Source organism: Oreochromis aureus, linkage group 2 (assembly GCF_013358895.1).
Source record: "Oreochromis aureus strain Israel breed Guangdong linkage group 2, ZZ_aureus, whole genome shotgun sequence".
NCBI classification, from domain to species: Eukaryota; Metazoa; Chordata; class Actinopteri; order Cichliformes; family Cichlidae; genus Oreochromis; species Oreochromis aureus.
Window position 1 is genome coordinate 12,712,445 of NC_052943.1, and position 13,336 is coordinate 12,725,780.

At 40.4% G+C, this 13,336-nt stretch overlaps 1 protein-coding gene across 8 annotated transcripts in view; it reads left to right on the plus strand.

The window, feature by feature from the left end:
- LOC116335353 (protocadherin gamma-C5-like) overlaps nucleotides 1-13,336 on the plus strand; it is a 281,881-nt gene that overhangs the window by 52,828 nt on the left and 215,717 nt on the right. Inside the window, exon 1 of one of the 8 annotated variants that reach the window (XM_039618232.1) lies at nucleotides 9,458-11,880. The exons of the other annotated variants lie outside the window; for them this stretch is intronic. Coding sequence (XP_039474166.1) covers nucleotides 9,484-11,880 — 2,397 coding nt within the window. The 5' untranslated portion in view covers nucleotides 9,458-9,483. Of the gene's footprint in view, nucleotides 1-9,457; nucleotides 11,881-13,336 lie in introns of those variants that run through there. 8 annotated transcript variants of the gene reach the window in all.

Below are 13,336 nucleotides of genomic sequence, written 5' to 3' on the forward strand. Positions count from 1 at the left end.
GTCTCTGTCCTTGGTGCTGAGCAGGCCTAGTCCCTGCTAGCCTTGGTGCTGAACTTTTTGTTTCCTCTTGTGACGTATTTTCATGGGGAATACGCTGCTATGCTGCTATGTTTTATGTATATATATATATATTTTTTTTTAATTTTTAGGTTACAATTTGACAGTTTTATTTGTTTTTATGAACACATGCGCTCCATTTTCCTAACAAGATTTTGCTTTGACATCACATCTATTCTTAGCTACGATTAAAAATAAGGAAAAGTAGAATCACAAGTGTAACCGCATAAAATTGTTTGGGGTCACAGAGTGACAATTCACGTTATACATGACTCTCGGTAGCGAATTGTACATATTTATAGAAGTTGTTTCTTCATGAAAGAAGTATTAATATCCCTCCTTTTTTTAAATCTCATGGTAACTGAGGTAATGCTTGTATTGTCATATTTTACTGAAACACTGAAAGCACTGGTTTGGTTCTTTTTTATTTTCTGTTATTATTCATTGCATATTTTTAGTGAACTGATGTTTCTTTAATGGTCTTTGTATAAGTTAATTGCAGGGTTTTTTGTGCGTCTCAAGACAAAATTCTAAAAGTTATCCAGACTATTTAGGGAGAGTTAAACAGGAAAACCAAGACTGACTTTTAAGCAACGGCAAAATGTTAAAAATGCTGCCCTAATGTAAATGATGCGTGGAAAAATATACGAAGCATTTGTATGTTTTCAAAGTTTTGATTCGGATGAGAGATAATGCCATTTAATGGAGCCTTTAAACATCAATGAAAAAAAAAGTCACATAAAGAGTAGTGAAGAAAAAATTACACAATCCTGCCTTCATACAGCGGTGTATGAAAACCCGCGTTGAAATATTTTTGTTAAAGTATGAGAGAGAAATGATATCTTCACGGATCAAGCAAAAAAGTTTTCTGCAAAACTGTTATATGCTATTTATGCTCAGGGTGTCACTATAGACCAGCAAAGCAGGAGAATTTCAACCTACTTTGCACACCACCCATCAGTGGGTTCGACCATTCTATTCTCTGCAGTGTACAATACCAGCGACAAAAAATAGAAATAAATTGATGAAGTGACTTGTTTTTAAAGATTTAAAATAACGTTTTTTTTAACTTACTTCTGTAGCGCTGTCATAGGATGGCGCACAGACAGCGTCTTTGTCAAAGCCTTTGCTTTGTTTTTCTCTTCGATATGGTCCAATACGCACACGGAGATCTGAGCTATTCTGTACAGGAGGAGCTGAAACGCGGATCTGTTATTGGGAATATCGCTAAAGATCTCGGGCTGGATCTGGGTCGGCTATCTGCTCGAAAACCTCGTGTTGACTTGGAAGGAAGCGAAAGACAGTATTGTGGAATAAACCAGAGAAGCGGAGAGTTATTCGTTGCGGAGAGGATAGACCGAGAGGAGCACTGTGGAGAAAGGCCTTCGTGTGTTCTCAAATTCGATTTGCTGTTAGAGAATCCACTGGAGCTGCACCGGTTGTCCCTGCAGGTCCAGGATATAAACGACAATTCGCCAATCTTTCCGAAAGATATTATAAAGCTGGAAATTAGAGAATCAGCGGCCAAAGGAGCCAGGTATCGCATTAATGCAGCACAAGATGCAGATATAGGTCAAAATTCCGTTCAAAACTACATTTTACAACAAAACGCTCACTTTGTGTTCAGCATTCAGACGACAAGTTCTGGCAGTAAATATGGTGAGCTGGTTTTAGATAAGGAGTTAGACCGAGAGGAGCAGCAGGAAATGAAATTACTGCTCACAGCCGTGGATGGTGGCTCCCCTCAGAGATCAGGGACAGTGGTCATACACGTAATTGTTCTTGATGCTAATGACAACGCCCCCGTGTTCACAGAGGCGGTATATACAGCCAGTATACCGGAAAACTCACCACTGAAAACTCCAGTTATCAGAGTAAACGCATCAGATGCAGATGAGGGCGTTAATGGAGAGGTTACTTATGAATTTAGTCGACTTTCTGATAAATTACAAAAGCTTTTTTCACTTGATCCGAAAACTGGAGAAATTCATGTTACAGGTGATATTGACTATGAAGAGGGGTCGAAATACGAAGTAATTGTTGAAGCAAAAGATGGTTATGGCCTGTCTTCAGAAGCAAAAGTTGTTATTGATATAACTGATGTGAACGACAATGCACCAGTTATAAATCTCAAATCATTGTCTAATCCCATACCTGAGAACGCGTCACCTGGTACTGAGGTGGGCATCATTAACGTGCAGGACAGAGATTCTGAGAATAACCGACAGGTCCGCTGCTCCATCAAGCAGGGTGTCCCCTTTAAGTTGGTTCCGTCTATTAAAAACTATTATTCTCTGGTCACCACAGGACAACTGGACCGCGAACTAGTGTCTGATTACAACATTACAATCACTGCCACTGACGAGGGCTCTCCACCTCTGTCCTCTTCTAAAAGTGTTCAGTTATCTGTAGCTGACATCAACGACAACCCACCAGTGTTTGAGGAGCAGTCGTACAGTGCATATGTGAGTGAGAATAACAAACCTGGCTCCACTTTATGTTCCGTTAGTGCTCGAGACCCCGACTGGAGACAGAACGGTACAGTGGTTTATTCTCTGTTAGCTGGTGAGGTGAACGGTGCCCCGGTGTCCTCCTATCTGTCTGTGAACGGAGACACGGGTGTGATCCACGCTGTGAGGTCGTTTGATTATGAACAGTTCAGGAGCTTCAAAGTCCACGTGATGGCCAGAGACAACGGTTCTCCTCCTCTCAGCAGCAATGTGACCGTGAGTGTGTTCATCTCAGATGTGAATGACAACTCTCCTCAGATCCTGTACCCATCCCCGGAGGGCAACTCCTTCATGACCGAGCTGGTCCCCAAAGCTGCACACGGAGGCTCTCTGGTGTCCAAAGTGATCGCGGTGGACGCAGACTCTGGACAGAATGCCTGGCTGTCCTATCAAATAGTCAAATCCACTGATCCGGGACTTTTTACTATTGATGTCCACAGCGGAGAGATCAGGACACAGCGGGACATTTCTGAATCTGACAGCATGAAACAGAACCTTGTAGTGGCAGTGAAAGATAACGGACAGCCCCCTCTGTCTACCACCTGTTCCATGTATTTACTTATTTCTGATAACTTGGCTGAGGTGCCAGAACTGAAGGATCTGTCTTATAATGAGAGCAATTCCAAACTGACCTCTTATCTGATCATTGCTCTGGTGTCTGTGTCCACCTTTTTCCTGACTTTCATTATCATCATCCTGGGTTTGAGGTTTTGTCGCAGGAGAAAGCCCAGACTGTTGTTTGACGGAGCAGTGGCCATCCCCAGCGGTTATCTCCCTCCTAATTACGCAGATGTTGATGGCACAGGAACTTTACGCAGCACTTACAATTATGACGCGTACCTGACCACAGGTTCTAGAACCAGTGACTTTAAGTTTGTGACATCATACAATGACAACACGCTGCCTGCTGACCAGACTCTGAAGAAAAGTCCATCAGATTTTGCTGATGTATTCGGGGACTGCCATACTGCCACTGAGGTATGATGCATAATTATTCCCTTCAAAGTAGTCCCAATGAGACAGCCACGCTTCTCTCAATCTTGTTATTTGCAATTCAAGTTTTATTTTGGTGTTTATATTATTTTAAAAATAATTTCTGCTGCCATACAGGTTAAGTTTGAATAGAGAAAGTCTTTTGTGTCTCTCTAACTCTATCCATGGTGCTGAAGTTTTTGGTTTGTTTGTTTGATATTAGCAGACATTGAGCATAGCTGATTTTTATACATAAGTCCTTGTGCACCTTCAACAAGAAGACTGAATGTCTTTGTTTGCTTCGGTGTAGTATCGCTTCGTTTATCTGTGATTTTGTTAAAGAAATTGCCTCCCTCCAGTGAGAGTGTTTCTTTAAAAAAGGTGCCAGTTGTACATTTCATGATGATTTCCTAATTATTTGTTTTCTTCGCGCGTGTCGTTCTTTTGTATGTTACGCGATATTTGAAATACCAGAAAGACCCTCCCCACATACATCATGCTCTTTGCGCTGTATAAATTAACGTTTCAACCAAAAGTTTTGTCTTACAGAACTTGAAATTTTTTTGATGGTGTTAAATAACATGTTATGACCTCAAATTTCACCGACAGCCAGCCGGTACATTAAATGAAGAAACCTCCAGCCAGCATATGAATTTCACAAATGCACTGTAATTTTTGGTTAAACTAAACATCTTATGTGATGCATTTGCTGTATCCACGTGGTTAGTGAAATGATATGGTCTCTTTGCTTAAACTTGATAAAGATTATTGATCAGTCTGTCTTTAATTATGTCTAGCATCAGCATTAAATCGGTTCGTAGTTTCACCACATGTAAACCTTCATCTGAAAAACACAGTCCGCTGTCAGAAAACCGCAACAGCTTAAACATTTTATTCATCAGGACAGATTTAAGCAATCAGAGAAAATAGTTTTTTCTCTGCACAAATGTATGACTGATGTTTCTACAGCTTCCACGCTGTTAAAATGTTCGCTGAACAATAATTATTTAAAAGAAATTTGTCTTTAACTGCAGTGTTTTAGAAGAGTAAAAACTGCAGTGGGGAAAATGTAAAGTCAGGATTTACAGTCTAAAAAACAGAATAATACAGCAAGTTTACTTTAAAAGGAAAATCCTTACGTTTTATTTTTTGACATTTTCACCTCTAAAGGTTTAAAACAACAACACCTTTGTAGGTGTTGTTGTTTTAAATAATGTAACTGTTACAGGCTACATATGAATTTATTCAATACAGTTTTTCTCAGTTTTACTTAATATATTTTTTTTAAACAGGAAGGTGGAAATGTAAAACAGGAAAGTGCATTAAGAATGACAATAACGAACGCAGTTTCATTAGTGAGAGAGAGAGATGACATCATGGAATATAGGTTTGGCACTTGATATAATATCTATAATTTAAATGCTCCATCTTATAGTTTTTTGTGGAATGACCCGACATATAAAAATAATCTGAAAACATGAAGCTCTTGAAGGAAACATGGTTGAGTTTGGTGTTGACCTACCCTGTAGCAGTTGTATATAATTATCTGGCAAACTTAATTTATCTTTTTGTTCTCACAAAGTTTTTGTAGATTCGACTGGCAAATTTCTCTGAATGTGTCTCTGTTTGAAATTAAATCATATTGTTGTGTTGTTATACCTAGAGAAATACTCATGGTGTCAGTGTGTACCAGCAAATGAGAGACTGCAATAATACCCCACCCTTCACTATCTATGACTTTCAACCTCGGATCTGCAGTTGCAGTTATTTTTCGGAAAAGGTTTGGTGATTGTTTCGCGTATGGAAGGATATTGGTCATTGTAGATCTTACTTTACAAAACTGCTAGCAGAATTTGTTTTGTGTTTTTCGCAGTAACAATGGGATACAGCGTATTTGCGCTGCACTGCGGCCTTGCTTTTCTGTCTATTGCCTTCGGGACCGTTAGTGGAGACATGAGCTATTCTATGTCAGAGGAGATAAAACGTGGATCTATAATTGGAAATATCGCTAAGGATCTGGGACTCGATTTGGGCAGACTGTCCGCTCGAAAGGCTCGTATAGATACAGAGGATAGCGGTGTAAATTATTGCAGCGTAAATCTCAATACTGGCGAGTTAATTGTACAAGAAAGGATCGACCGAGAGGGGCTTTGTGCGAAAAAGGCGTCGTGTGTTCTGAAACAGGAGCTAGTGCTGGAAAATCCTTTAGAACTGCACCGCATTCATATCCGCGTTCAAGACATCAACGATAACTCACCTCAGTTTAAAGAGGAATCACTTAAGATTGAAATACGGGAGTCAGCGGATAAAGGCGAACGTTTTCTTGTCGGAGAAGCTCACGACGCGGACATCGGAGAAAATGCTGTTCAGGGCTATTCACTTCAGCAGAATGATCATTTCAAACTAAATGTGAACACAAAGGCGAGTGGTCGCAAATACTGTGAACTAGTCTTAGACAAAGAACTGGACAGGGAAGACAAAAAAGAGATTGTGCTGTTACTTACCGCCTTCGATGGAGGCTCTCCACAGAGATCGGGCACTGTGGTCATACACGTCACTGTACTGGATGCTAATGATAATGTACCAGTGTTTGGTCAGAATGTCTATGAAGCAAGTCTGCCTGAAAACTCTCCACTGGAAGCATTAGTAATCACAGTTAGTGCCACTGATCCAGATGAAGGTTTAAATAGCGAAATTACTTATGGATTTGATCATGTCTCAGATGAAAACAGCGATGTGTTTTCATTAAACCCCAAAACTGGAGAAGTGAGAGTGGCTGGAGCAATTGATTACGAGAAAGTATCATCATATGAAATGCAGATAAGCGCTAAAGATGGATTAGGGTTAGTTTCATATTCAACATTAAGTATTGAAGTCACTGACGTGAACGACAATGCACCAGTAATATATCTTAAATCAATGTTTAACCCGATACCAGAGAACGCCCCATCTGGTACAGAGGTGGGCATCATTAACGTGCAGGACAGAGACTCTGAGAATAACCGACAAGTCCGCTGCTCCATCCAGCAGGGTGTCCCCTTTAAGTTGGTTCCGTCTATTAAAAACTATTACTCTCTGGTCACCACAGGACAACTGGACCGTGAATTAGTGTCTGATTACAACATTACAATCACTGCCACTGACGAGGGCTCTCCACCTCTGTCCTCTTCTAAAAGTGTTCCGTTATCTGTAGCTGACATCAACGACAACCCACCAGTGTTTGAGGAACAGTCGTACAGCGCATATGTGAGTGAGAATAACAAACCTGGCTCCACTTTATGCTCCGTTAGTGCTAGAGACCCCGACTGGAGACAGAACGGTACAGTGGTTTATTCTCTGTTAGCTGGTGAGGTGAACGGTTCCCCGGTGTCCTCCTATCTGTCTGTGAACGGAGACACGGGTGTGATCCACGCTGTGAGGTCGTTTGATTATGAACAGTTCAGGAGCTTCAAAGTCCACGTGATGGCCAGAGACAACGGTTCTCCTCCTCTCAGCAGCAACGTGACCGTGAGTGTGTTCATCTCAGATGTGAATGACAACTCTCCTCAGATCCTGTACCCCTCCCCGGAGGGCAACTCCTTCATGACCGAGCTGGTCCCCAAAGCTGCACACGGAGGCTCTTTGGTGTCCAAAGTGATCGCGGTGGACGCGGACTCCGGACAGAATGCCTGGCTGTCCTATCAAATAGTCAAATCCACAGATCCGGGACTTTTTACTATTGGTGTCCACAGTGGAGAGATCAGGACACAGCGGGACATTTCTGAATCTGACAGCATGAAACAGAACCTTGTAGTGGCAGTGAAAGATAACGGACAGCCCTCTCTGTCTGCCACCTGTTCCATGTATTTACTTATTTCTGATAACTTGGCTGAGGTGCCGGAACTGAAGGATCTGTCTTATAATGAGAGCAATTCCAAACTGACCTCTTATCTGATCATCGCGCTGGTGTCTGTGTCTACGTTTTTTCTGACTTTCATCATCATCATCCTGGGTTTGAGGTTTTGTCGCAGGAGAAAGCCCAGACTGTTGTTTGACGGAGCAGTTGCCATCCCCAGCGGTTATCTTCCTCCTAATTACGCAGATGTTGATGGCACAGGAACTTTACGCAGTGCTTACAATTATGACGCGTACCTGACCACAGGTTCAAGAACCAGTGACTTTAAGTTTGTGACATCATACAATGACAGCACGCTGCCTGCTGATCAGACTCTGAAGAAAAGTCCATCAGACTTTGTTGATGTGTTTGGGGACAGCGATGGTTCTCCTGAGGTAGGATCATTTCATTGTCACCAAAAAATATTTTCCTCGTCCCAAAAATACATTTGAATGATTCTGCAACCTCATTTGATTCACCTTGTTGCTTTTGTTCATTAGTGATGTAAGCATCTTGCAATTTAATTATTGTTTTTCTCTGTCCTTGGTTCTGAACTGCGTTTTTGCGCTGTTCCTAGAATTGTTTTATGTGAGTTTTAAGTCCGTCTTTCTTTTTTTTCCTGATGCATTTTTTTTAATACAGTTACAAATTTGAGTGACCACCGATGTGGTTTGTCCAAAGTTGCGTTGTTTCTGGTTTGTGTAGTAGTATAAACACCTTCTTATTTACATCATTCTTGTCTGTCCGTGGTCCTGAAGTCGGGTTGACATTTTGATGCTCTTTTAAAGATATATTTTGTTTTGTGCTTTCTTCTTCTCTTTACCTTTCTTTGTTTCTTTGTTTTAGAAACACAGTCACCGTTATATCACACCTAAGTACAATATTTTTAGTGATCTATAATTTTCGTATAAATAAGGATTTCTAATTGATAATAAAGCTGTTCCTTTTACGTTTGTGTTGGCCATTAAAAATATTATTCTTTTTTCACTTTTTTTTAAAATTGTTACTGAAAAGAAGACGGTATGGACATGTCTCTATTGCTCATGTTCTAAATGAACGTGATAAAGAGCGCACATTCTATTACTCTTTGTTCTGTCTTACATTTTAACTTTTTACATATTTTATTTAAAGAAATCTTCTTTCAGTCATGATTGTTCCTTACTTATGAATCCTCAGCGTTGATAGAAATCGGACCCTTCAATGGCCTTTCAAAATTCTTGCAGCAGTGTTCATAGTCACTTTGTCGTTTTTGTTTCGTTTTCTATTCGTTGTATCAATTTTAAAATGGTTACTAATACTTCTGAAAGGGCATTGTGTGGATCACTGTTTGTTCACCCTCAGTTAATTGGACGAATACATTTGAGCCTTGTTTGACCCTCTCTATCTATTACAATGAGAATCCCAAGACTCTTCAGAAATACAAAAACGATTTCAAAGCATGTCATCAAAAAGTAACGCTACGTTTTTGCACATAAAACAACACGAAGAACGTAGAATTTTGATAAAAGAGAAACTAACAGGAATAACAACAAAAAAAAAACGAGAGAGGAAAAGCTCTCTCCCCTTTCAAGTTAAATCATAGTGCAGAGTCTGTGTCTTTGACTCGTCAAAGCTGTCTCGAAACAGAGAAACGGTTAATTTTACCTTTTATTTTAGTTTCCATCGCAGCTGGATCATTACCTAATTGCATTATATTTTATAACTACTTATGTTTTCAGCCATTGAAAGTAATAATAAAATAGCAAAGCAACTATCTATATATTTTTTACTCGTCCGTTCACAGTGAATGGCTCTACAGAATATCTAAATTTATTACATATTAAATAAAAAAAAAAACTTCGCGTTGCCATACCTCAGTAAATACTCATGGTGTCAGTGTGCGCCAGTAAACGTGAAGACTTGATCATTCTCCACCCTTCTGTCTCAGCGAATTCAAAGCCCGGTTCTCCTTTTGTAACGCAGTTGGAAAAAATCTCCTCGCGTATGACTCCAGTTTCACAGTGACTTTAAAGATTCTGTGGAAATTGTTACTGTCTTGATTTTATGTTTACCTCTCATGTGCCATTTCTGATGGTAACAATGGGATACAGCATATTTGCGCTGCACTGCGGCCTTGCTTTTATTTTTCTTTCTCTCCGCTTTGTCATCGGAGACATGAGCTACTCTATCCCGGAGGAGATGACACGTGGATCTATAATTGGAAATATCGCTAAGGATCTGGGACTCGATTTGGGCGGACTGTCCGCCCGAAAAGCTCGCATAGATACAGAGGATAGTGGTGTCAAGTACTGCAGCGTAAATCTCAATACTGGCGAGTTAATTGTACAAGAAAGGATCGACCGAGAGGGGCTTTGTGCGAAAAAGGCGTCGTGTGTTCTGAAACAGGAGCTAGTGCTGGAAAATCCTTTAGAACTGCGCCGCATTCATATTCGCGTTCAAGACATCAACGATAACTCACCTCAGTTTAAGGAGGAGTCACTCAACTTTGAAATAAACGAACTGGCAGTCAAAGGTACAGGCTTTCCCCTAGATGAAGCTCACGACGGAGACATCGGAGAAAATGCTGTTCAGGGTTATTCACTTCAGCAAAATGATCACTTCAGATTAAACGTTAAATCTAAAGGTGGTGGGAGAAAATATGGCGAACTAGTCTTAGAGAAAGAACTAGACAGGGAATACAAAAAAGAGATTGTGCTGTTACTTACCGCCTTCGATGGAGGCTCTCCACAGAGATCAGGCACTGTGGTCATACACGTCGCTGTACTGGATGCTAATGATAATGTCCCGGTGTTTAGTCAGAACGTCTATAAGGGTAGTCTGCCCGAAAACTCCCCTCTGGATACTGTTGTTCTCACTGTTAGCGCCACAGATGCAGATGAAGGTGTAAATGGTGAAGTTAATTATGGGTTTGACCACGTCTCTGAGGAAAGACAAGATTTTTCTTTGGACCCTAAAACAGGAGCAGTGAGAGTGGCTGGAGCTATTGATTATGAAAAGGAATCGTCGTATGAAATCCAGATTACTGCGAAAGATGGTTTGGGATTAGCATCATATGCTACTCTATTAATTGAGATTACGGATGTAAATGATAATGCACCAGTTATAAATCTCAAATCACTATCTAACCCGATACCAGAGAACGCCCCACCTGGTACAGAGGTGGGCATCATTAACGTGCAGGACAGAGACTCTGAGAATAACCGACAGGTCCGCTGCTCCATCCAGCAGGGTGTCCCCTTTAAGTTGGTTCCGTCTATTAAAAACTATTATTCTCTGGTGACTACGGGACAACTGGACCGTGAACTAGTGTCTGATTACAACATTACAATCACTGCCACTGACGAGGGCTCTCCACCTCTATCCTCTTCTAAAAGTGTTCCGTTATCTGTAGCTGACATCAACGACAACCCACCAGTGTTTGAGGAACAGTCGTACAGTGCATACGTGAGTGAGAATAACAAACCTGGCTCCACTTTATGCTCCGTTAATGCTAGAGACCCCGACTGGAGACAGAACGGTACAGTGGTTTATTCTCTGTTAGCTGGTGAGGTGAACGGTTCCCCGGTGTCCTCCTATCTGTCTGTGAACGGAGACACGGGTGTGATCCACGCTGTGAGGTCGTTTGATTATGAACAGTTTAGGAGCTTCAAAGTCCATGTGATGGCCAGAGACAACGGTTCTCCTCCTCTCAGCAGCAACGTGACCGTGAGTGTGTTCATTTCAGATGTGAATGACAACTCTCCTCAGATCCTGTACCCATCCCCGGAGGGCAACTCCTTCATGACCGAGCTGGTCCCCAAAGCTGCACACGGAGGCTCTCTGGTGTCCAAAGTGATCGCGGTGGACGCGGACTCCGGACAGAATGCCTGGCTGTCCTATCATATAGTCAAATCCACAGATCCGGGACTTTTTACTATTGGTGTCCACAGCGGAGAGATCAGGACACAGCGGGACATTTCTGAATCTGACAGCATGAAACAGAACCTTGTAGTGGCTGTTAAAGATAACGGACAGCCATCTCTGTCTGCCACCTGTTCCATGTATTTGCTTATTTCTGATAACTTGGCTGAGGTGCCAGAACTGAAGGATCTGTCTTATAATGAGAGCAATTCCAAACTGACCTCTTATCTGATCATCGCGCTGGTGTCTGTGTCCACCTTTTTCCTGACTTTTATCATCATCATCCTGGGTTTGAGGTTTTGTCGCAGGAGAAAGCCCAGACTGTTGTTTGATGGAGCAGTTGCCATCCCCAGCGGTTATCTCCCTCCTAATTACGCAGATGTTGATGGCACAGGAACTTTACGCAGCACTTATAATTACGACGCGTACCTGACCACAGGTTCTAGAACCAGTGACTTTAAGTTTGTGACATCATACAATGACAACACGCTGCCTGCTGACCAGACTCTGAAGAAAAGTCCATCAGACTTTGCTGATGTTTTTGGAGATAGTGATAGGACTCCTGAGGTAGGAGGATGCCCTTTGTCCTATTTTCATTTTTTTCTCTCACTTGTATTACATTTTTGTTGATAGATATTTAAATAAGTCAACTTTCTTTCCTAACAATAACGGTGTTAATGTACAAAAAACTACAATCCTTTTATTTTGGTTCTACTTTCATTGTTATTTAGCCTGTGTGTTTCATATTGTCTCTGTCTCTCTTTGTTGCATTCTCCCTCACACATGTGTCCTTCCCTGTGGTACAATTTTCTAGAAGAGTAACATTCTCAGTTAACATTTTCATGTTTTGCTTTATTTTGGTGTTTTGGTTGAAGCACAGCCATAAAGCTGGTTTTTAGCATTTTTGGTCCAACTCCTGCCTCCCACAAAATCTACCTTGAGAGAAAGTTTCATCATATTGCATTATATCTATAGGCTTGACTTTTGTCTTGGTATTCATTTTCCTGTTAGTCCAGCAGTTCTTTTACTGATCAAGTGTGTTTGAACTTCTACAGGTATTATTTTTTTTATCTAATTAGAGACTTTAAGGTTATGTGGTTGAAACATTAAGTTCTATATAAGCTATTTTTTTTCTCATATAGATGATGGAATTTATTATTTTAATTCCTTTGGCCTACATAAAAGTTGACAAGTTGACAGTCACTTTTTAAAGTTTAATATGTTTTCATGTTTTTTTCAGTTTGTCTTTATCATTTTACTGCTCAATCACTTAGAAGAATAACGATTGGAGTCACATGTTTAGGAAAAAAACAAATGCAACAGGTCTGAAGACTTGACAGAAAGAAAGCCTTCTCTAATAACAACATAAACTAGTGATTAATAGGCTTAGTAACACCATACAATGTAACTCAGTGTAAGTAATCAGCTTCACTATACTGCTAAAATTGTTAATACATTCTCCTAAATAGTCCTTGATCATTATTGAATAGAAAAGATTATCACTGGCCATGTTTACAAAAGTATATTATTTCTCATAGATGACACAGTTAATAATCATTCTATTTACTTATTTTATATAACCATAATCCTGAGAATTATGTTTTGTTTTGTTTTTTGTTGTGTAGCACATTGTTATATACAGCATGGTCCAAAAGATGGATGCATACACCTTCTTTTTTGTTAGGAAAAGTTGGTCTTTTAGTGGTCTTTCAAAGCTTTGCTGTTGACAAAAATAGTTATTGACATTTCTCTTGAGAGTGGCTTAATATTTTTCCTTTGTCAGAGTGAAGTTGGTTCATCACAGGTGTCCAACCCCAGAGTAGGCACTCCCACAGAGTTTATAATATTCTCACTCATATTGTACTGTAAATATGATATACTGCATTATGATTTTCTCTCCTATTGTGATACTTACACACTCTTCTTTTCCTGAAAGAAATATCACACTTAAATTAACTTAAAAATAGGACTTGCCAGTTGTCCAATACAAAATGTATTTATGTTTGAAACAGACCCAAACTGT